Consider the following 25,182-nt stretch of genomic DNA (forward strand, 5'->3'; position numbering starts at 1 on the left):
CTCCACGCTCTCCTGACCACAACCCTCTTGACTTTCATTTATGGGGGCATTTGAATGCTCTTGTCTACGCAACCCCGGTACCAAATGTAGAGACTCTTCGTGCTCGTATTGTGGACGGCTGTGATACAATACGCCATTCTCCAGGGCTGCATCAGCGCATCAGGGATTCCATGCGACGGAGGGTGGATGCATGTATCCTCGCTAACGGAGGACATTTTGAACATTTCCTGTAACAAAGTGTTTGAAGTCACGCTGGTACGTTCTGTTGCCGTGTGTTTCCATTCCATGATTAATGTGATTTGAAGAGAAGTAATAAAATGAGCTCTAACATGGAAAGTAAGCGTTCCCGGACACATGTCCACATAACATCTTTTCCTTATTTGTGTGTGAGGAATGTTTCCTGCAAGTTTGGCCGTACCTTTTTGGAACACCGTGTATAGCCGTTGCCGATGGCAGCGCCGTATTCTGCCTGTTTACGTACACTCTGTATAGTCTGTTACTGGTTCTTACAACAACGCTATTATTTTATTTTATAGATCGATTGGCACAGCTCATTAAAAGACCTGACGTAGTTTTCAGTATTATATGTGGCAGCATGACGTATGATGTATGAGTTTCCATCCTCTGTTTTCAGTAAGATACCTCATGCGAGAATAACGAAGATAAAATACCAGTGAATACAGCGTCAGTAGCTTGCTTTATGTTATCAACCATCAAGAGACAGGATTGTAAACATCTCTGGTCATATCATAATAGGTGTACCTATACTAAGGTGTGGCAGCTTTCTATTTCAATCGGCTAAATGTACACAATCGTGTACGCTGCTGTATTGTTTTTGTGGCACATACGCACAGAAGTACAATGTATACCCGCCCTTATGTACCAGCGACGTATTAGATAGTGAAATGAAGCGTGAACATTGAAATTTGGAAGTAACTTGGGTTATAGAGTGTATAAAATTTTGGAACGAATTAAAGGTGCTTGAAAATATCCCCGGCTGCAATTTACCCATTGCACAGGTGATAAGAGGAATACAGCCTATTCGGACCATGTTTTCAATCTCAAAATACGTTGAAGTTATTGCCCCACAGAAAATAAAATCATACGAATTAGCTGAATCACTGCAGTGCAGCGCGGTCTTTATCATGCTTCAGGCTACAAGTGTGAAGACAGCTGATCCAGGAGAGAAAGTAGCTTGTAATTTACACCGAATGAGCTGTAAGCCAGATATACAACGCCTCTTGTGGGCGAAGTTAAGTTTCACCTTTACGTTGAAGGCCGGTCCCTGGCCGGACAGAGTGAGAGAGTGGAGGCGGTACTCACCGTGCATGTAGTCCTGCGGCTGCGGCTGCTGGTGGTGGTGCGGGGGCGGCGGGCCGTAGGAGGGCGGCGCGGAGAAGGCGGAGGCGCCGGAGCCGCAGCCGGGCTGCTGGTAGCCGTGCGGGGGCTGGGGGCCGTGCCCGTGCTGCTGCGACGCCGGCGGCTGGGGGGCGGGGGGCGGCGCCGCGTGCTGCCCGTAGTGCGAGCGCCGCAGCGGCGACACCACCTGCCACCGCGACACCCCCGTCCGTCATCCGTCAAATTAAGGCCAGGCACAGGCAGCAGAGCGTTCTACTAGCCCTACAAGTCTTATTTAAACGGCGCTCACAATATGCAATCTTTTTTACCTATTGCCCACTTCTGCATGATACAGTGGTAAATGTTCTAACCGCCCACCACTTCCACGATACTGATGACTTATAAAGTAAAACAGTAACTCTAGTTTATAAAGTCTATAAAGCAGAATTACAGCATCTTAAGGGAGGGGTAGGACGTCAAACGGGGCGACTTGGAGCACGAGAGGCACCACTGGACATTTCAATTTCCACTGTCTATACTTTTACAAATAAATTTATAAAACTTTGTCAGCATGACCAGGAAGGATTTAGAATTTACGCTTATAGCAGTGGAAGTTCTAAAACATAACGAAGTGATTTTTTTTACGTGTCAAATTTCATCATTTTTTCACTTATTAATGTCAGCATTTGTAGCTATAGGTACACATTTCTTCATAAGTAAGAGAGATTCTTCGATGAATTTTACACAGCATACAAACCATACTGAAGGGTGTATGAAACTCTAGAATTTTCCAAATCTATTAAAAACTGTGGTAAAAATTGAGGTAATTAACTAGAAAATTAGTGTTTTTTCTAAACATGAAATTTAAAATATAACAGCTCATTCGTTTTTTCATAAATTAAATAAATTCTAGAGTTTCATACATCTCTAAGTATGGTTTGTATGCTGTGCAAAATTCATCGAAGAATCTCTCTAACTTATGAAGAAAAGTGTACCTATAGCAACAAATGCAGCCATTAGTAAGTGAAAAAACCATGAAATTTCGCACGTAAAAAAATTTAATTTTGCTACGTTTTTGAACTTCCACTGCAATGAGTGTGAATCCTGAATCATTCCTGGTGATGCTGACAAAGTCTTATGAATTTATTTCTAAAAGTATAGACACTGGAAATTAAAATGTCCTGAGATGCCTCTCCTGCTCCAAGTCGGACCGTTTGACGTCCTACCCCCCCTTCAACCACAGAATAATAATTACTTACAAAATAGTTTATAGAATGAGATTTGCACTCTGCAGCGGAGTGTGCGCTGATATGAAACTTCCTGGCAGATTAAAACTGTGTGCCGGACCGAGACTCGAACTCGGGACGTTTGCCTTTCGCGGGCAAGTGCTCTAGCTCAGGAGAGCTTCTGTAATGTTCGGAAGGTAGGAGATGAGGTACTGGCAGAAGTAAAGCTGTGAGGACGGGGCGTGAGTCGTGCTTGGGTAGCTCAGGTGGTAGAGCACTTGCCCGCGAAAGGCAAAGCTCCCGAGTTCGAGTCTCGGTCCGGCACACAGTTTTAATCTTCCAAGAAGTTTCAAAATAGTTTATGTCAAAATATTACGAAAATGTTTTTAAAACCAATACCGTTGTCGTCAACCATGACAGCTGGAGGGGCCTCTAGTGGGTGGTAGGGACCACGTTGAGTACCACTGATGTACACTGTCTCCAGGGGGAATGGTCAGTATTCAGAGATATGACAGGGACGATCAAATGTTCAAAAGTGTGTGAAATCTTATGGGACTTAACTGCTAAGGTCATCAGTCCCTAAGCTTACACACTACGTAACCTAAATTACCCTAAGGACAAACACACACAACCATGCCCGAGGGAGGACTCGAACCTCCGCCGGGACCAGCTGCACAGTCCATGACTGCAGCGTCTTAGGACAGGGACGATCATTCGAAGCAAAAAAGTCTAGTGCACATTCGTACTAAAATGCTTATCTTGTAACCTATGAGCAGTTCTTTATCGTCGACACTGTGAAACACACCTTTCATACTGAAGAAGTGCTCATACGTCTTGAACTTCAGGTCGGCATTTAACATCTGCTGTTAAGTGTGGAAAAAAACGAGGTTACGTCGTACTGGACAAAATCAGCGACTGGATTCAAGATGTCATTGCAGATAGAAATTAACACGTCGCTCTTAACGGAACAAAATTGACAGATGTAAAGGTAATTTCTGGAGTATCCCAGGGAAATGTAATAGGGCCGTTACCGTCTACAACGTAAGTAAACGATCTAGCAGAAAGCATCGGAGCCTCTTTGAGAGTGTTAGCAACTGAAAGGTTATCTATAACAAAGTAGCAACGCCAGAGGACAATATCGATGTGCAGAATGACCTGCAGAGGACTGATGAATTGTGCAAGCTACGGCAGTTTGACCCTAAACTTAAATAAAATAATAACATTGCGCATACACAGGAAAACAAATCCACTAATGTACAACTACACTATCGATGAAAAAGTTCTGGAAACAGTATCTACCGCTAAGTTTCTACGAGTAACTGTTCAAGAATTATCTTAAGTGGATTGAGGACATAAAACAAATAGTACGAGAAGGAGATGCCAGACAGATTCATAGGTATGAACCTAACGTAAAAAAATAACTCATCCACGAAAGAAGCGGCTTACAAGGCGCTTATTCGACCGATTCTTGAGTACTGTTCATGAGTAGGGATGCTCACCACGTAAGACTGATAGAGGAGAGGGAGAAGATCCAACAAACTGCATTTCGTCACGGGATTGTTCCGTCGGCCCGAGAGCGTTACAGAGATGTACGCCGAACTCCACTGGCTGACGTTACATATTGAAATTTCGGGTGAGCACTTTCCAGATCCAGTCGGGCAACACATTGCTTCCTCCCACATACGTCTTCCGAAATGACCACGGCGAGAAATTTCAAGAAATTAAGAGGCTGAAACTTCGTGGCAGATTAGAACTGTGTGCCGAACCGAAACTCGAACTCGGGGCATTCTTCCGGGAGCGCTAGTTCTGCAAGGTTCGCAGGAGAGCTTCAGTTTGGGAGGTATGAGCTGAGGTACAGCCAGAATTTAAAGCTGTGAGGACAGGTCGTGGGCCACGCGGGATTAGCCGAGCGGTCATGGGCGCTGCAGTCATGGAATGTGCAGATGGTCCCGGCGGAGGTTCGAGTCTTCCCTCGGGTATGGGCGTGTGTGTTTGTCCTTAGGATAATTTAGATTAATTAGTGTGTAAGCTTACGGACTGATGACCTTAGCAGTTAAGTCCCATAAGATTTCAGACACACAACTCCAACAACACAGGCCGTGAATCGTGCTCGGGCAGTTCAGATGGCAGGGCTCTTGCCCTCGAAAGGCAATGGTCCCGAGTTCAAGCCTCGGCTTGAAGCATAGTTTTAAACCTGCCAGGAAGTTTCGGATCAGCGCACACTCCGCTTTAGAGTTAAAATTTCATTCTGGTATTAAAGGGCTTGTCAATAATCGTTCTTCCCACGCGCCACTATATCTTTAAAGTTCTGCAACGTTTTGTGAATCAGAATTAACCATAGAAAAAGTTTCGTCCCCATTCGTGAAAAAGAAGTAACAGATCACAGAAGACACGGTACTGACACAGGTTTTAAATCCACAAGAATATTTGAGCACTGCAAATAACCTCCCGCTGCTCGCCACACAGGAGTGATGATGTTACAATCCTTCAAGTGTGATGGAATAGGCTAAATGTAGCAATTTGAGGTAAGGGATCTTGGTGCGGAAACGACTGAGTCGAAAGTTAAAAGCGAAAGTCATTCCGATAGCTCTGGCAATGGAATACATGTACCGGTACTGTTGTTTATCACAGACATACCACCAAGGTAAAAAAAAAAGGTTCAATGGTCATCAGTCCCCTAGAACGTAGAACTACTTAAACCTAACTAACCTAAGGACATCACACACATCCATGCCCGAGGCAGGATTCGTACCTGCGATCTTAGCTGTCGCGCGGTTCCAGACTGAAGTGCTTAGAACCGCTCGGCCACACCGACACCCCCCCCCCCCCTCAAGGTTCCTGGAACATGTTATTGTTGTTGTGGTCTTCAGTCCAGAGATCGGTTTGATGCAGCTCTGAATGCACCATCCCACCTGTTACTCGTCAGCGGATGTGTTTCTAACATGACTGAGCTGCGCCTCACTTTGAACGGAGGGTTCCCAGACACCTGGACAAGACATTCCCTGAAAAGTGGAGGGCAGAGGATCTCCTGTTTCGCGGCAGGCACGTTCACTTCAGCTCTCCCCACTTGATTTCTTGTCGTGGGTGCATGTGAAAAGTCTTGTGTACCAGACGCTTGTTGGGACTGAAGAGCACCTCCTGGCAAGAAGCCAAGCTGCCTGCAACACTGTTCAAGCGACAGAGGGTCTATTTCAAAGGGTACGACAGGACTATGTACCACGATGCCGTGAATGAATTGACGCTGGCGGGGACGACCTTTTGAACAACTGTTGTTAATGCAGCAACTTGTGTGACACTTGTGTAGGTAAATGGAGTTCTTCATTAGTGTACCGTAGACTTAGGATTTTCGGTCTGTCTGACATCAAGTTACGTGCACCGTTAGGAGTCCATCAACAGGAGGAATTACTCAGGGTACTGGGGAATATTCAGCGGGAACTACAAACATCATTAGCATTCGCAAGTTGGGGCCCTTAGGCTGAAGCGGAGTAGATTTTGGCTTATAGCTTTCGACTCTCATTTCCGGACTAGGGTCACATACCTCAGATTGCTACAACATTATCGCTGAAAGCTTTTAACATCACCACCGAATCACTCCGTATAAAATCCCTTGCGCCATAGGAAGTACAAAAAGAAGCATTAACACCAGAATGAAGGGCACCAGAGCAACTGCTGGGAAATGGGGATAAATCGGCACTAGCGGAATATCCACTAGGGCTGTGGAAGCCTAAATTCTTTTCTTGGATACGATGGTTTTATTTAGATCCTATCATTACTATGCTAGGACATACGCAGAGGCCAAAGAGATTCAAAAGCACTAACTTTAATAGAAAAGGAGGAGGAGTGAAATTAGACAAGTTGCGGGCCTTAGTGCTGGATAAAAAAAGGCAACACCAGCTCCCGCCCACCAGAAGTTGCGGAACACACGTGACCTGGCAGCGGTGTAATGACGTCACGAACTGACAGTCGCGTGGATACACATAAACAATTCGGCTTGCTGAGCTTGCTTAAATTTGCTACTCGCATCTGTCTGTATCTTTATAGTCTTTGACGATGACTAGCATTAGAAGACAAAACTTTAGAGCTTACTGTGATTGTGATCCGCCGGGCGGATTAGTGCTGGGGACCGGCACGTCTTACCGCTCGGGTAGCAGCGCGTTAGACCGCGCGGCTCGCCGGTGGGCTTGTTCAAAAGTACTTTGCAAGACTGTCTTTGCCCCAGCAATGAATCCATAGACGCTCCATTCTACACTCGGTAGGCTAAAGTGTCTCCAATCAAAATTTCACGATCTGGGTATTTCTGCACTGCAGACTGCTGTAAAACAAAAATCACTAAGGAAATAAATACCGGCCATGAAAACCAGCATCGTGAGATGACCTCTACACTCCGTAAAACTCTCCCCACAACCGCCCACTTTCAACTGATTCTGCCGAACTTATTTTGGTCGCTTGTGACGTCATAACTGCAGTGTCCCTCCTAGAAGACGGCAACCCCCAACACACCGGCGCCCCGCGGGCAGCCACGCATCAGGCATCGTCTGCCACAACAGGCACGAGCGTCTGGAAGCCAAACAACGATCCGCAATAGCTGGTATGTTGGTTAATATTTCAGATAACAACAACAACAACAACAACAACACGCCAACACGCTGTCTTCGGGGTCTCTGGCAGCTGCCACGAGAGGCGTCCAGTCCGCTGCCAACATTGCGCGCTTCCTGCATATCGGCTCTGCTGGGATCGCGGCACTATTTTCCTACACAACGTCACTTGTCCGCTAGCAGCTACCGCAGGGGCAGTAATTATGCCGTCACACTTACGCCGTCACACAACCACGGAACGGTAGTTCGATCTCCGCTAACGAACCTGTTATTCCTTCGTGTTCTCTGGGCCAGGCGCCAAGCACAGTACTGGTCTATCAACTAGAGCTCTCGCTAAGAAACTGTCGTTGGACAGTCGCCGTGCTGTGTGTAACTTCTAATCCCTACCGACCTTAGGGCAGTAACTTTACTTCCTCAGACTTTGGCCTTACACCAACTATGTATAATACTTTTGTTATTAACTACTGACATTTATGTGAATGTGAACTTTAAGTTTTTTTGTTACTCACTATGGGCTTCAGCCAGTTAATAATTATTTGTTGGGACTCAAGGCACCACCCGAAATTAAATCTGTATACGACTTAAAACTGCACAATGGAGACAAATATTCTTGAATATGTAATAAGCTTGTCCCGCATTGTTTACCTGGGCTCCTCATTTGTGTGTCAATCGGCACAGAATTGGTCAATTCTCATGCTGTCAGACAAGGCGTAAGTTAGAGTTACTATGGGCCTCATCAATAAAATTAATTTTAATATGAATTTATTTGATGGAACTGTCCCAAAAAAGAGTTGGGTTAGGTTGTTTGGGGAAGGAGACCAGACAGCAAGGTTATCGGTCTCATCAGATTAGGGAAGGACGAGGAAGGAAGTCGGCCGTGCCCTTTCAAATGAACGATCCCGGCATTTTCCTGGAGCGCTTTAGGGAAATCACGGAAAACCTAAATCACGATGGCCGGACGCGGGATTGAACCGTCGTCCTCCCGAATGCGAGTCCCACAAAAGACCTAGTGTGTTACGTCACCTAAGAAGTGGGTCAGATGTCCAATACATGTGAGTAGAGCTGGTGATAATTTCTTGAAAAGAAACACAAGATGGAAACCTGAAGTGCGGGAAGAAAGCTAATATCGTAAATAAAAAATGTCCAAATGTGTGTGAAATCTTATGGGACATAACTGCTAAGGTCACCAGTCCCTAAGCTTACACACTACTTAACCTAAATTATCCTAAGGACGAACACACACATCCATGCACGAGGGAGGACTCGAACCTCCGCCGGGACCAGCCGCACAGTCTATGACTGTAGCGCCCGTAGACCGCTCGGCTAAACCCGCGCGGCGATATCCTAAATAGAAAAATACTGCGCATCATAACTGAAGAGTCATTTTCTCGACCGAGCGAGGTGGCGCAATGGTTAGCACACCGGACTCGCATTCGGGAGGACGACGGTTCAATCTCGCGTCGGGCCACCCTGATTTAGCTTTCCCGTGATTTCCCTAAACCGCTCCAGGCAAATGCCGGGATGGTTCCTTTGAAAGAGCACGGTCGACTTCCTTCCCTGCCCTTTCCTAATCCGATGAGACCGATGACCTCGCTGTTTGGTCTCCTCCCCGGAAGAACCCAACCCCCCTCATTATCTCGAAATCCATAATTGCCTGCCATTGCGACGTAGTAGTTTGGAATTTGGTTCAAATGTGCTTAAAACCTTCGAATGCAACGGTGCAAAAGCGCGGCGCACTGCGACTTCACCCTCGAGCTCAACGAAGCTTCAACAGCAGTGTGCCGACACAAGCAAAAAATGTTCTGGTCTCTGAAGTTCGTGTGAGGTGTAAGGTGGGTTGATGATGTCACATTAGTACCACATTTCACCGAAATTCTCCCGAGCGCCACCGTGGATGTGCCACGTGATGCGAAGGTCGTCACAACCCCTCTATCCAATATTTCACCCCTTCTTTTGACGACTTTCCGTTGGAGGTGAAAGCCGCGGCGCCGTCGGGGTTTTGTTATGGGTGGCCAAGGAAAACCATTTCAGACACACCACCGCCCAGAATCAACACGAAAAGGCTTCAGGAGGTGGCAAGAAGGACGTCAATTAAACCACTCCTCTTCTTGTAGCGTTGACTGCCACACATTTCGCTATCAAAAATGGCAGTTCGCAGTGCAATGGGCAACAGTACATATTCTTGATTACCTGCCACACCGCTGACACCCCCGAGAGTTTCAATCCTTCGCTCCATCCCCACCTACCGTGACTGCATCACTTTTGAGTGCAACTTGTAATGGTTCTTTATTTACGTGACCATTACGGCACTCCAGCCCCAATAATCGATACCAGTAATATCATACTACTTTTCTGCGAAGCAACAGACATATTTTCGTGACAATATTCACATTTGGTTTTATTAATGTATAGGTACTCCGATGTATCGATATATTACAGTGATATGGTTCTTGTGAGTATTCATTTCTGTGAGACTGTCATAATCTTTGACTTACTTGTAACCGTTTTGGCGCGAAAGCGCACAGAACAGTATTTGTTTCACTTTGCAGAAGTTAAGTTGTTATTTCGCTCTGTAAAAGAACCGTCAAGTCTTGTGTTTGGTTAAAGTGGAAATTAAATATGTGGAGACTGATACAAAACTGTTTTCCTGATGATGTGACAATTAAGAAGTATATGTGAATTTACAAGAAGTTTAATAAAAACGTGGATCGTGAATACCAAGTCAAAACTTATTTCTACCATACCATTGTTCTGACCTGGGATTGTTTGATGATTAAGAATTTCCTGAAGAACGCATTTGTTAGGTCTTCAAATATTGCTAAAATACAGATGTGGACCTTCTAGCAGTCAAAGTGGAATCACCCTAGAATCAACAAGATGAGCCATAACAACTTCGACGAAGTCTACGAGGGAATCCATTCAAGATAAGTGCCAAAATTAGCGTCTTTTTTACAGTGACTTCATTATTTCCATTCTGACGATACCATCCACAGTCAAAAACTTTGTTTTTGCCCGATAAAGCGAACATATGCTGCGTGAGCAACATTATTAATGTGATTTCTAAACTACTTTGCCAGTGGTGGTACTGCTAGAAACTCGACCACAATTTTTGCTCTCGTGTACAGGTTGGAACCACTACAGAGCATTCGACGAAATATGAAGCAGAAAAATATCATCCGCTAAGTCACAACTCGGGCGAAAGTGTGACCGTGACAGCCGGCCGGAGTGGCCGAGCGGTTCTAGGCGCTTCAATTTGGAACCGCGCGATCGCTACGGTCGCAGGTTCGAATCCTGCCTCGGGCATGGATGTGTGTGATGTCGTTAGGTTAGTTAGGTTTAAGTAGTTCTAAGTTCTAGGGGACTGATGACCTCAGATGTTAAGTCCCATAGTGCTCAGAGTCTTTTTTTGTGACCGTGACAAACAGTCACCGACAAAGATCGTGACGAACAACGAGTATGACAGTTGCACAAATCACTGCAGAGCTAAATGTCGCACTCGCGAACCCGGTCAGCTATCACAACAACACGAAGGAAGTTCCAGAAGTTGGGAATTGCAGGGCAAGCTGGAACTCTAAAACCACTCATCAGTAATGCAATTGCCTCTAACAGATAAACGCGGCTCTAAGCCATAAAAACTAGAGTGTGGAGTGACGGAAGGAAGTCGATAGGTCGGATGAGTCTTGTTTCATACAGTTTCTGGACGAGTTTACGTTCCAACAGTGAAACGTGGCGGCCATTCGGTGATGATTTGGGCAGCCATGTCATGGTATTCCACAGGCCCCATGGGTTTATCTGCAACGCCGTGTTACTGCCTAAGATCACGTGACCATCCTGGGTGATGAGGTTCATCCTATGGTGGAATATTGATTCCTCCGTGGTGATGCTGTGTTCCAAGTCGACAGTGCCCTTCTCCATACATCTTGCATCGTCCTGGACTCGTTTTGTGAGGATCAGGATGGACTACCCCGTCTCCCCTGGTCACGAAAGTCACCACATCTCAATATTATTGAGCTTTCGTTGTGTACTTTGGAGAGATATATGCGTGATCCCTATACACTTCCATCGTCCTTACCTGAACTGGCCACTATCTTGCAGGACCAGGGGTATAAGATTCCCATGAAAACCATACAGGACCAGTATTCACCCAGTCCGAGACACAGGAAGCTGTTTTCAATGGCAACGGTTTTCCTGCACCCTATTAGGTACGGTAATGTGTTGTGCTTGGGGTGTTTCAGTATTTCTGTCCACCAGCTACTAGTCCAGCACTTCAACGTTTTCCGTCCTGTTGTGCATCGTTGGTGTGTTTTGCTGCCTGTAGTAACATACATTTTCTTACACCTTTTACACTTCACCCTCACCTGGTATCACATGTTTCCATACACGTAACGTGGTTTAAGAGCAAAGTATTATTGCCACATTCATCGAGAGACGAGGCGCAGATTTCCGTGGCAGAAAAATCCATGGAATTTCCTGTGCAGGTGCACGAGACTCGTCTAGGATTTGTTATTAAGCACTCTGTGGAATTACGACTGCCGGAAGATCTCATTAATCGGGATGGCGGTTCTTTGCTGGATTCGGTGATTTCTTTAATATCTTTGGCGAGAAAACGCTTTACTCCTGATGACACTTCTAGGGACAGCTAATTTTATTAATTTCACATCTGAATTTCAACTCCGCGGGTCCGCATTCCGACATGCAGTATGCAACATCAGTTGGAGGTGACTTTAAGCTACCAAGTACAGACTGGGAGGTCTGTGGATTCAATGCAGGGGGTTAAGTTTACGACAGACAGTAAGTCGCGTTCTGGAAAAGTATGTGCCAAATTAGTGGATTAAGGATGGAAAATACCCACTGTGGTTTAACAACAAATTTCAGAAAATTCTGAGGAAGCAAAACCTGATGCGCTCTCGGTTTAAAAGAAAACACACACATATTGATACGCAGAAGTTTGAACAGGTTCGTGCGTCTGTTTTACGCACGTAGCATTCAACAACTACCATCATTACTGAGCAAAAGATCTTGCCGAGTACCCGAGAAAATTCTGGTCCTACGTAAAATCAGTAATCGGGTCCAGAGTTCCTATCCAGTCATTCTTCGACCAGTCAGGTGTGGCAACAGGAGATAGCGACATGAGAGGTGAAGTTTTAAATTTCGCATTTAAAAAATCGCTCACGCGGGAGGATCGTATGAGCATACCGTCGTTTGACCACTGCGCATGTTGCCGTATGTAAGACATAGTAATACCAGTACGTCGTTTGAAGCGGCCCGCTACGAAATCTTCTCCTGCCCTAAGCTCTATCTCGGAGTAACAACTGCACCCTACATCCTCAATTATCTGCTGGATGTACTCCAATCCCCTGCCTTCCTCTACAGTTCTGACCTCCTACAGCTATCTCTAGTACCGTGGAAAATATTCCCTGATGTCTTAACACATGTCGTATCATCCTGTCCTCCTCCTAAGTTCCTCTCCCCGCCGATTCTACGGAGAAACTCATAATTCCTCATTATTCCACCTAATTTCCAACATTCTTCTGTAACACCACATCTCAAAAGCTCTAAATTTCTTGTTTTCCAGTTTTGTCACAGCCCGTAATTCACTTCCACATAACGCTGTCTTCCAAACGTTATTGCTCAAATTATGGATGTGTTTGATACTGGTTGGCTTCTTTTTGACCAGGAATGCTCTCTTTGCCAGCACAAGACAGCGTTTTACGTCCTCCTTGATTCGTCTGTAATGAATTATTTTTCTTTCGAGATAACAGAATATTTTCACTTTGTCTCCATACCTATCTTACATTTTAATCAGGGAATTTCATTCTTGGTCTTCTTATTTTTCGCTCTTAGGTTTGTACGTCACGTATATGGCTCGTCTTCAATTTTTTTTTACTTATTTTCCTAAGAATTTCGAACGTGCTGCGCCTTTTAACACTGTCAAACCTTTTTTCTAGTCGACAACCCCTGTGAACGTGTGTAGGTCTTCCTACAGGACTTGCATCCGTTAACAAGGGCAACGTCAGAACTGCGCCCTGGAGCCCTTACCTTTCCTAGATCCAAACTGATCGCGGTCTAACACATTTTCAATTAAAACGTTTCTTCCTCATGAGACAGGTATCGTATTTAACGAGGAGTATACTTCTAGTAGGGACTAGAGGTAAGAAACGTAGCGAGTACGAGTCCGCTGTCAAGAGTCACACACATTAGAAATAACGGCACGGCTGTAACGTCGGTGCTACACTGGCTTCCTTCTTTCCCGCTGTATTTCCGCAGTGTGGCGAGTGTCAGAAGCTCGGCGCTGCACCCACTTCATTCTCGTCGACTTAGTCCCTGAAGTGAAGCCTGCAGTTCAGGACCAGCCGTGGCGTAGTACGAAAGCTGAATCAGCGGTCTTCCTTTTATAGTGCAGCACTAAATGTGAGGAAACGACCGACTCCAATGATCAGATGGCCGTAACGAAGCTTCCTCTTATGAGACTGCGAGGGGTATAAGGCAAACATTAAGTGTTGAACTGTATTCAGTTGTAAATTTGCTGCATAAGAGGGTAATTCTGTGAGAAGGCCCATAAAACAAGTATCAGCATCAGCGACTGTATTCTTGTTGATTTCACATTCACGATGACAAAACAGTTGCGCTCCGCCAAAGTAATATATACAGGGTGTCACCACCCTAAATAATTGTTTGTCCAGATGCAAATTACAGAATGTTTCAAGCAAATGTTCTCTAGCTGTCAGGGGGACATCAATCAACATGATTGCCTTCGTTGTGGACTTGTTTTTTACAAAGATATGAACAGCAGCATGACCTTTTTAAATGGCACCCTGTATTTTTTATTCGGTAATTCATTTCCTCTCCTGAAGACCTATTGCAAAATGTATCACAGCATACAATTCACTGAAACACAACGTTATTAATTACATAACACAACATTAACACTGACGTTGACGCTCCCAGCGCTTAGTGCAGGTACTCGGGGTAACGGAACACATCCACGTGCTGACTTTGACAGAAGACAAATGTAAACATAAGCAGAATGCACAGCCGACATTCCGTCAACCATAGTCAGTTGAACAGTTGTGTGAGTAGAATGTACACCAACGAAGAGAAGGTGGAAATGCTACTCATCTGTGGGGAAGGTAAGTTAGCGAACAGCAACTGCAATACTGTTTTTTATGTACGGGAACATTTAGTACAGTAGTTTAGTCCTTTTAAATACTGTTGTGTAGAGTAGGCATACAGTAAAGGCTGTCCTTCCAACAAACTGCATCGACATAACATTTCTTTCATTCTTGTTGTTGTTGAAGTTAGGCGAAACGCTACGCAGGCAGCGGAACTGTACAGAGAGCGATATCCTGACAAGAACCCACCTTCACGACGGATGTTTTCTCGTCTTGTTGCGACGCTTCAGGAAACGGGAAGTTTCAACCCACGACAACGCAATCGTCGTAGCACTCGCACAGACGAAGCTGCCGAAATTACTGTTCAATGAATCCACATGCGAGCACACGACAGTTTAAACGCGAAATTGGCATTCCTAAAACCAGTGTACATCGTATTCTTGCACGTCATCGGTTCCATCCTTACCTTGTACTCCTACATCAAGAATTGCAAGGGAATGATTTCCAGAATCGCGTACAGTTCTGTCAGTGGGCACAGCAGCAAATCCTCGCCAACCCGAACTACTTCTCCAATGTTCTGTTTACTGATGAATGTTCCTTCTCAACCAAAGGACAGGTAAGTACAAGAAACAACACTGACGTTGACGCTCCCAGCGCTTAGTGCAGCGCCAACCCACGATGGCTTAGACAGGTGGAACATCAGAGTCAATGGAGAGTTAACGTCTGGTGTAGGATGCTTGGTACCACAATTATTGGCCCTTATTTCATCAATGGTAGTCTAAACGGCACAGCGTATGCCAACTTCCTTAGTCGAATTCTTCCTCCTCTTCTGAATGAAGTGCCGCTAAGAACCAGAATGCTTATGTGGTATCAACACGATCGATGTCCAGCACAAAATGCCTTGCGTGCGCGTCGTGTTCTGAACCGAGGGTATTCTGTCGGATGGATTGGCCGAGGTGGAACAGTTACTTGGCCTGCTAGGTCTCCTGATTTAAATGCCCTGGGATTTTTTCTTTGGGGACGTATTTAAGACGTTGTCTATCGCGATATTCCAACAACTCCAGAGGACATGCAGGAATGTATCGTGCTTGCTTTTAATTCTCTTCAGCAGGCAACACTGGAAGCAGTAAATAATTCTTTCATTCAACGAGTGCACCTTGAGCACATTTTCTTCTGCTGGGAAATGGCACAGGAGTGTCATTTGTGTCATGTTTTTTAGTTGGTTTTCATTTGTTTTCTGACAACTCCTGCAAGTGGACGAGTTTTTGATCCCGGAATCAAAGTCAGTGTTGTGTTATGTAATTAATAACGTTGTGTTTCAGTAAATGATGCACTGTGATACATTTTTGAATAGGTCTTTAGGAGAGGAAATGAATTACCGAATAAAAAATACAGGGTGACATTTAAAAAAGTCATACCGCTGTTCATGTCTTTGTAAAAAAACAAAGCTACAACGAAGGCAATCATGCTGATTGATGTCCCCCTGACGGCTAAAGAACATTTGCTTGAAACATCCTGTAATTTGCATCTGGACAAACAGTTATTTAGAATGGTCAAGAGAAACGACCATCGAACGTAAAAAGCTACGTATGGCCATATGCAGAGTTCCCAAGACATAGCACATTTAAAGTGTATTGTTCTTTACTCTATTATTCAATACATTGACACGATTATACTTGTTCAACAGTTAGTAAAAATTACAACATGCATGTTACAAAGTACCAGCCGAAAAATGCGTGTTCTGAACACGTTCACCTCTGAGCATTATCGTATGCGCCACGTTTCAGCTGTTGTACAGTTCACAATAACACACAGTTAACAATAACAGTCTCCACTGTAGCGTGTGGGTTTTCCGACGACCATCGATGATTATTACAAGTGCTGCTGATTCCGTTCAGTGTGAACGTGATTTCGTCAGCGAATGGTATTAATGGAAGCAAATAATTGTCATGTAACCAGTGAAAAACCCCAAGCCCTGTGGCATTGTCGCCAATGCGAAGATTGTTGACACGCTGTATGTGAAATGGGTACAAGTTTTCCGCACGTAATGTTTGCCATACACGTGTTCATTCAGCACTGGTACTCGCAAAAAGTCGCTGCGTGCTTGTACTAGGACTATGCAGCACCTTTCCAACAGTTTGTTGATCTTCCCACGGAGGTTGTTCACAAGAAAAATGGGAACTAGGAAGAATAGATGTTTCCTGCAGTGTGCTGAAAACTCGGGTATACACTCTACGATCAGGAATTCAACGCGTGGGAGTGCTCAGAAGGTATTCTTCGACAGCACCAGGAGCGCTACCATCGCAGAACCCGTAAACATACACTGCATCTGTAAATTCAACTTCAGTTTAAGAATGTGAGGTTTTAGCCAGAGCGTGTACACACAATTAGCCTATGCTTCTCTCTGAAACACACGCAATCCCTCGCATTGCTTCACTCAAAACACACCGCCGACAACGGCACTTTCATTGCACTGGCTTAATGCCACAAAGACATCCAGAACAAAGAGGTTGACAGCAACGCGGTAGCTTGGTAGAATAAAACATCAGAGAGGTTGGGTGCGTAAGACATGCAAACGCGCATAACTCGCCTGAAAAGCAAATGTACAGAAAATGTGTTCTATCTCTGAAATAGGACATATCTCTGAAACCATTCGGAATAGGACATATGTCTATATGCAGCTTTTACTTCAAATAAGAGTTCCTGTCATACCTCCGAATGCAGACCATTGTTCCCGGGACACCATATACAGGACGATTCGGATGCCCCTATCGATTCGTTTTATGCAACAAACACTACATCTCTGTCAGGAACGGTATCCAGACAGGCGACAGCAAAAGTAATCAAATGGGATCATACTGTAAAAAGCACCTGTCAGGACTGGCCGTGGGTTACAGCGTATTGTTGGACCAAGATATACCTTACCTCTGCTATACTTCTCCAGATGTCTGCAGTCTTTCTCTGTGTAATTAGCGGTGTAGGTTTTGGATGTCTCTGTAGTTTATTCCATTTATGGTACATAAGCTTTCGTAAATTGTACAGAGGTTATACGAGGTGTGATTGGAAGGTTTTAAGAATGGGCTTGTAATTACATAATGGCGGTATTTACATGTTACTGTGATGCATCTACTTCAAAATAGTTCCATTATGATAGAACACATCGATTTTAACGGGGTTTCCAATTTTGGAAATATTCCTCGAAATTTTTTTCCTGAAGCATGTTAAGGACACTCTCCATATTTGCCTGGATTTCATTAGAGTCAAATCGCTTCCCTTACAGTGAAAAGTTCATTATAGGAAACAGGCAGAAGTCCGCAGGGCCCAATTCAGGGGAATATGGCGGTTGCGGAAGCACACGGATTTTGAATTTGGCCAAAAATTCAACGATGGAGAAGGCACGATGAGCCGGAGCATTGTCATGGTGTAGCACCCAACTCATATCTTCAGTTAAAATTGACTGAATTGTATAGAAACTTAAATTAAGTTCATCAGCCATCTCCCTAATTGTACATCTACAATCAGAGTGCACCAAGTCGCGAACTTTCACAACATTTTTATTCGTTTTTGAGGTGGAAGGATGGCCGGACCGTGGTTCATCTTCAAACGATTAGCGGCCATTTTTAAGTCTGTTGAACCAGACAAAAACTTTTGACTGGCTCATAAAATTATCTCCAAAAGCTATTTTTAACAGTTCATAAGTCTGAGAACTTGATTTCCCAGTTTTAAAATAAAATTTCACACAAACCCGTTCCTCTGTTTTTATTCATGGAGACAGAATTCGGCAACAAGCCCTAACAGACCTGCACTCAACCAGCTGCCACAACGAACTCAATAAAAGAAACGTAGTTTCCGTCAGAGGGAGTTCAAGGACAAGGCAATGACTCACTCCTCGCCCTCTGTGTACCTGCCCGTCAAACCAGTAAGCAGTAGCGGATCCATTCTTAAAACTTCCCAATCACACCTTGTATACTGGAAAGTTGTTACTTTCATATTTACCATTCTGATATCTCGTGTTAACTTTGCTGTTTCCGATGGCGAAACACACTTCATAAGGCAATGTTTCTGAACTATTTATGGAAGATTAAGTACTACAAACTTAAAGAGACATCCAAAGCCTGTATGACTACACCACCAATTCCATGAAGAAGTATTCGAGAAACTTGGATGAGTATGGCAGAAGTAAGGTCATCTTGGTCACCTGTGTTTTTTACAGTATGATTTCGTTTGCTAAAAGTGGCCCAAAGCTAAGAGAGGGAACTGACAACAGTTACGTGTAGTGTATGTCACCTGTCTGGATACCTTTCCTGATACAGACAGAGTGCGGGTTGCATGACACGAATTTGTAGCGGTAGCTGAACCACCATGCAGATGGTGGTCAGAAACAGTCTGAAAAGCTTGCAACGATGTTGCAGGATCGGTTGTGTGATAAATAATTGTTAAGAAAAAAATTCGATGTGTTCCTCCGTTTCCGAATTAGTTTTGAAGTAAGTCAACCTGACCGTTGAGTGCGTAAATTCAAGCTGACTGCCAGATGAAGTGTCGCCACATGTGTTCTGTGTTTGGTTTCGAAAAACCGAATAAGAGAGGGACACAAAAATTGGACATGGGACGGCAGTAAGGATCCAACTCCAACCAAAGGTTGAGCAGTTTCGTGCAGTATCATCTATGATATGAGAACAACAGACACTACTCGTGTCTGGTGGGCTGCTTGGCATTATCCACGTGTTGGTCTGTTCCCTAACTTCAGTGCTAACTAACTTGGAAATGTTGCACGAATCTAATTTTCTTAACAATTATTTTCCAGCACAACCTACCCTGCAACACAGTACATACACACCGATTAGCCAAAACATTATGACCGCCTGTTTGATAGCGTCTTGGTCCATTTTTCAAACACAATACAGCAGCGACTGTGCTTGCCAAAGATTCTCAAGTTCTTGATAGTTTTCTGCAGAAATATGCGGCACCAGATCTATACTCACAGGCCACTAAATTCTAGCAAATTATGGGGACGGTCGTTTGTGGGCACACAGCTGGCACCCAATGTGTTTTCCAAAGGGTAAAGATCAAAGACATTTGCTGGTCAAGACATCAACGTGAGTTCACTGCCACGCTCCTTCCACCGCTACAGCACGATTCAGGCCTTGTGTCGCGGACAGTTATTCTGCTGGGAGATGTGAATGTCATCAGAGAAAAATTCAACCATGAAGGAATTCAGTCGGTCCAGAATAATGTTCATGTAGTTCACCGCAGTCATGGTGTCTTCGAGTACTACCGTAGGTCCCATAGGAGCCTAACTCAGTGTAGCCCATAGCATAATTCTGCTCTCACCGGGCTGCATCTGTGGTGCGGTGCACATTTCAAGCAGACATTAGCCTCGATGGCGGCATGATAGGACCCAACCATTGACCTGGTGTAACCATAAATGCGTTTTTACTGATCGAGGGTGTGACAGCTAAATGATGCTGTGCCCTTTATGGCCTTTGATTGGTGTGATCCGAAACACTTGTGCCTGCACCAGCATTGTACGAGGGCTATTCGGAAAGTGAGGAACGATCGGTCACGAAATGGAAACCGCTGTGAAAATCCGACGAGGCTTTACACAGACGTTTTGGACAGTACCTCTAGTATGACCGTCGATCGCTTCAAGACGCTCTTTTCAGTTGTGAGCGGGTAAAGGTGCCTAGAACAACAATGTCTCCCGCCAAGTAGGAGGTCCTGCAGAGAGGCTTCGCCTTAATGAATGCAGCCCGCCTAACGCAACTGCTACGCACTTCCTTCTTCGTGGCAATTCTCAGCCGCACTCAGCAGGGGCAGTGAAGACGCTCCTGCAGCCTTCTCGACGGAAAGTGTTCGATCACCCACAACTCAGCCCTAATTGAATCTTCCTGAGTATCATATTTGTTCACATGAAACGCTGATACGAAGACAAAACTTAGGCTACGCGCTATGGACCAGCGTAGAGAATTATCGGAAAGCACAGGCGATGGTGTTGGAAATTTGGTATAACGCTGCGACAAATGTCTAAGTTGGAGCGGCGACTACGTAGAGAAGTACCTGGAAAGTGTAGCTAAATGTGCAAAGAAAATAGGTTTGATTTCCACTGTGGCTTCCATTTCGCGACCGATCGTTCCTTACTTTCCGAACAATCCTCGTACTTTGTCGTCAGATCTGCCTATCCTGGTTCATACAACGGGGGTTCCTCCGACCTGTAGGTGGACGTCCAGTACCGTTCGCGTTACTCCACCATCCTTGAAGCACTCTCCATAGGCACTCACGACAGTAGTAGGCAAACAGGCGACCAGTTTCACCGTTTCAGAGATTCTCGTTTCCAGATGGAGCGCCGCAACAATGTGCCCTTTGTCAAAACCGCTTGTATCAGAAGATCTCCGCATTTGCGATCTCTATCTTCGCTATAATGGCTGCCCTTTCGTCTCTCTTCCGCTTACAGTTTTTACTTACTGCATGATGAGCCCGCAACACCACCACACGGTGTTGCACCTCGCGGTGGGCAGTGGCCATAATGTTCGTAATGTTTGGCTCATCACTGTGTGTACGTATAAGCAAAGCAATATTCTCTGCTAAGCGATAAGTCACTGTATTGTCAAATAATAGTTGTCATTCTGTAGGGAGCACATTGTGCTCATGTGCGAGCGATCTAGATGCTTGTAAAACAATAAACTGGTAGCCAAGATCGCAGGAATTATTTTTATTCCATGATTACCGGTTTCGGCGACACTAAAGCCGCCATAATCGGATCGTAGGACATATACAGGTTACAACATCGAGGGGAACAATGATGATATTAATAGTTGCCTACGCTACGGTCGCAGGTTCGAATCCTGCCTCGGGCATGGATGTTTGTGATGTCCTTAGGTTAGTTAGGTCTAACTATTTCTTAGTTCTAGGGGCCTAATGACCTTAGACGTTGAGTCCCATAGTGCTCAGAGCCATTTGAACCATTTTTTTTAATAGTTGCCTACAACACGCAGGCCTTAAATAACTGTCGTGTTGTTGTTGCTGTGGTCTTCAGTCCTGAGACTGGTTTGATGCAGCTCTCCATGCTACTCTACCCTGTGCAAGCTGCTTCATCTCCCAGTACCTACTGCAACCTACATCCTTCTTTATCTGCTTAGTGTATTCATCTCTTGGTCTCCCTCGACGATTTTTAACCTCCACGTTGCCCTCCAATGCTAAATTTGTGATGTCCTACCAACCGGTCCCTTCTTCTTCCCAAGTTGTGCCACAAACTCCTCTTCTCCCCAATTTTATTCAATACCTCCTCATTAGTTATGTGATCTACCCATTTAATTTTCAGCATTCTTCTGTAGCAACACATTTCGAAGGCTTTTATTCTCTTCTTGTCCAAACTATTTATTGTCCATGTTTCACTTCCATAAATGGCTGCACTCTATACAAATACTTTCGGAAACGACTTCGTGTCAGTTAAATCTATACTCGATCTTAACAAATTTCTCTTCTTCAGAAACGCTTTCCCTGCCATTGCCAGTCTACATTTTATATCCTCTCTACTTCGACCATCGTCAGTTATTTTGTTCCCCAAATAGCATAACTCCTTTACTACTTTAAGTGTCTCATTTCCTAATCTAATTCCCTCAGCATCACCCGACAAAATTCTACTGCATTCCATTATCCTCGTTTTGTTTTTGTTGATGTTCATCTTATACCCTCCTTTCAAGACACTGTCCATTCCGTTCAACTGCTCTTCCAAGGCCTTTGCAGTCTCTGACAGAATTACAATGTTGTCGGCGAACCTCAAAGTTTTTATTTCTTCTCCATGAATTTTAATACCTACTCCGAATTTTCCTTTACTGCTTGCTCAATATACAGATTGAATAACGTCGGGGCCGGCCGAAGTGGCCGTGCGGTTAAAGGCGCTGCAGTCTGGAACCGCAAGACCGCTACGGTCGCAGGTTCGAATCCTGCCTCGGGCATGGATGTTTGTGATGTCCTTAGGTTAGTTTAACTACTTCTAAGTTCTAGGGGACTAATGACCTCAGCAGTTGAGTCCCATAGTGCTCAGAGCCATTTGAACCAGCCAATAACGTCGGGGAGAGGCTACAACCCTGTCTCACTCCCTTCCCAACCGCTGCTTCCCTTTCATGGCCCTCGCTTCTTATAACTGCCATCTGGTTTCTGTACAAATTGTAAATAGCCTTTCGCTCTCTGTATTTTACCCCTGCCACGTTCAGAATTTGAAAGACAGTCGTATTCGAATAAAAAGAATTGCTGCTGCCTTAGCTGCCAGTGTATTGTTTAATAGTTGTCATGCCTAAGAGATGTATACGTAACGACAATGCAAGGAGCCCTCGGTTATACTTCCGGTCTCGTGTACTCGCCCTCCTTTCGCTGGTATAGTCCATCTGAACCCCACAACAGATTCAAGCGACGATTCTGCAATGAAATGAGCAGCAAGGCAGGCAGATAGCTCGGAGATGACGTCATAAGAGCCACTGGGTAGTTACGGGCGAGTACACAGAGCTCATCTATCTGTAGTGGGGACCAGTTACAGTGGTCAACAGGTAGAAAGGAAGAGGAAGAGTACGTACACGTACCGGTCGGTGGTGCGCCGGCAGATGGTAGGCGGGGTGCGACTGCGCGTGGGCGGCGGCCGGAGGCTGGCCCGGCGCCGGGGGCGGCTGCTGCGGGGGTGGCTGCTGCGGGGGCGGCGCCGCCGCCGGCTGCGAGGGGTGCCCCGGCGGCTGCATGGAAGACAGCGCCCCCAGCGGCGTGTAAGACTTCACAGGCGCGGGCGCGGCCTCCGCCGCCTGCGTGCAACACGTGTTAGCGCCAGCTGACGCCCAGTCCCAGCACTGCTAGACTCAGCAAACAAACACTCAGCCCGCAACAAGCCGCTGCACTCTGCTGTTAGCCGGGTGCAGTCTGTTTGTGTACATTGCCCTGCCACTCACAACCACCTGTCATTTGCTTGTAGGCAATGGGGCAACTCTACATGATTACACAGACATGAGGGACAGTCTACTGAAGATCCGCCACAAGGGAACCTTGGAATGGTTCCATTAAAAAGTGATTACCACACGCATTAAGATATTTATCCAACTGGAAGACGAGACAGTCAGTTCCTGTTTGGTAGAATGAGGTCGGCCGCTGATGGTTCCACAACCGCATCCACTCTTGCACTTCCTCGTCCGAGTGAAAAGGACGTCCACGCGTGTCTTTCGTTAGGTAGACAATAATGTGAAAATCACTCGGTGAAAGGTCCGGGCTGTATAGACGATGATGCAGTATTTGCCAATCAAATGGCTGAAGCGTGTGGGTGCGGGCGTTATCGTGTAACAGGACTATTCCGTGTTACAGCTTTCCTAGGCGTTCGGACTTTCAGCAAAGTGTCTTCACGGTGGTGTGCACTGATTGCAGCTCCACGCTCGAGGAACTCGACGAGCGGAAATCCAGTGCAGTCGGACAAGGAGGTCATCGTAACCTTGCATGGTGCCACCATTTCGAGCACGAGGGCAAACAGCAAATCCAACAGTGGAAACATCCCACATCTCCTCTGCCAAATAATTTCAGAGCTGTTCACACAGGTTTCGGTAACGTCTTAAAGCCCGCCCACACACTGCCAATCGGACGAAGGTTACGTACGCTTCAGTGATTTGGGTGGGAAATACTGCAACATCCTCTTGTACAGCCCGGATATTTCATCGTGTCATTTTCACACGCCTGCCGACCCGACGTCGTTTTCAGTCATAGGAGGAAATGCAAGATTGTGGACGGCTGTGGATCTTACCGCTTTCCATGAAACAGGAATTGATCGTCTCGTCTCCCAGTGGGATAAATGTCTTAAAGCGTGTCATGATTACTTTTGAATGGAACCATTCTAAGGTTCCCCTGTGGCGGATGTTCAGTTTTCACTTGACTGCCCATTATACGTACACATGTATTTATACATACACTATGTGATCAAAAGTATCCGGACACCTGGCTGAAAATGACTTACAAGTTCGTGGCGCCCTCCAACGGTAATGCTGGAGTTCAATATGGTGTGGGCCCACCCTTCGCAGCCCATTCTTCACGGAGTGCTCCACTGAGGAGAGGAATTGAGATAGGTAGGAGAGGCCTCACACTAAGTCGGCGTTCCAAAACATTACAAAGGTGTTCTACAGGAGTCAGGTCAGGACTCTGTGCAGGCCAGTCCGTTACGAGGATGTTATTGTCGTGTAAACACTCCGCCACAGACTGTGCCTTATGAACAGGTGCTCGATCGTGTTGAAAGAGCGATCGGCATCCCCAAATTGCTCTTCGACAGTGCTTAAACATCAAAATAGGCCTGTGCTCTGATAGTGACATGCAAAACAACAAGGGGTGCAAGCCTCCTCCATGAAAAATACGACCACGCCATAACACCACCGCCTCCGAATTTTACTGTTGGCACTACACACGCTGGCAGATGATATTCACCGGGCATTCGCCATACCCACAATCTACCATCGGATCGCCACATTCTGTTCCGTGATTCGTCACTCCACACAACGTTTTTCCACTGTTCAATCGTCCAATGTTTACGCTCCTTACACAAAGCAAGGCGCCGTTTTAGCATTTACCGGAGTGATGTGTGGCTTATGAGCAGCCGCTCGACCATGAAATCCAAGTTTTCTCACATCCCGCCTAACAGTCATCGTGGATCCTGATGCAGTTTCGATTTCCTGTGTGATGGTCTGGATAGATGTCTGCCTATTACACATTACGACCCTCTTCAACTTTCGGCGGTCTCTGTCACTCAACAAACGACGTCGGTCTGTACGCTTTTGTGCTATACGTGTCCCTTCACATTTCCACTTCAGTGTCACATCGGAAACAGTGGACCTAGGGATGTTTAGGAGTGCGGGAATGTCACGTACACACGTATGACTCAAGTGACACTCAATAACC

The 25,182-nt window shown here is 45.5% G+C and overlaps 1 protein-coding gene across 1 annotated transcript in view; it reads right to left on the bottom strand.

Moving 5' to 3' along the window:
* Positions 1–1,150: 1,150 nt before the first annotated feature.
* The window catches only part of LOC126424614 (nascent polypeptide-associated complex subunit alpha, muscle-specific form-like), a 163,328-nt gene continuing 139,296 nt past the window's right edge, over positions 1,151–25,182 (bottom strand). The window contains exons 11-13 of the mRNA XM_050087352.1: positions 22,948–23,060; positions 7,061–7,121; positions 1,151–1,546 (exon numbers count right to left, since the gene is read on the bottom strand). Of these exons, the coding sequence (XP_049943309.1) occupies positions 1,151–1,546; positions 7,061–7,121; positions 22,948–23,060 (570 nt within the window). The remainder of the gene's footprint in view (positions 1,547–7,060; positions 7,122–22,947; positions 23,061–25,182) is intronic.

Source organism: Schistocerca serialis, chromosome 10, assembly GCF_023864345.2.
Source record: "Schistocerca serialis cubense isolate TAMUIC-IGC-003099 chromosome 10, iqSchSeri2.2, whole genome shotgun sequence".
Taxonomy (NCBI): Eukaryota; Metazoa; Arthropoda; class Insecta; order Orthoptera; family Acrididae; genus Schistocerca; species Schistocerca serialis.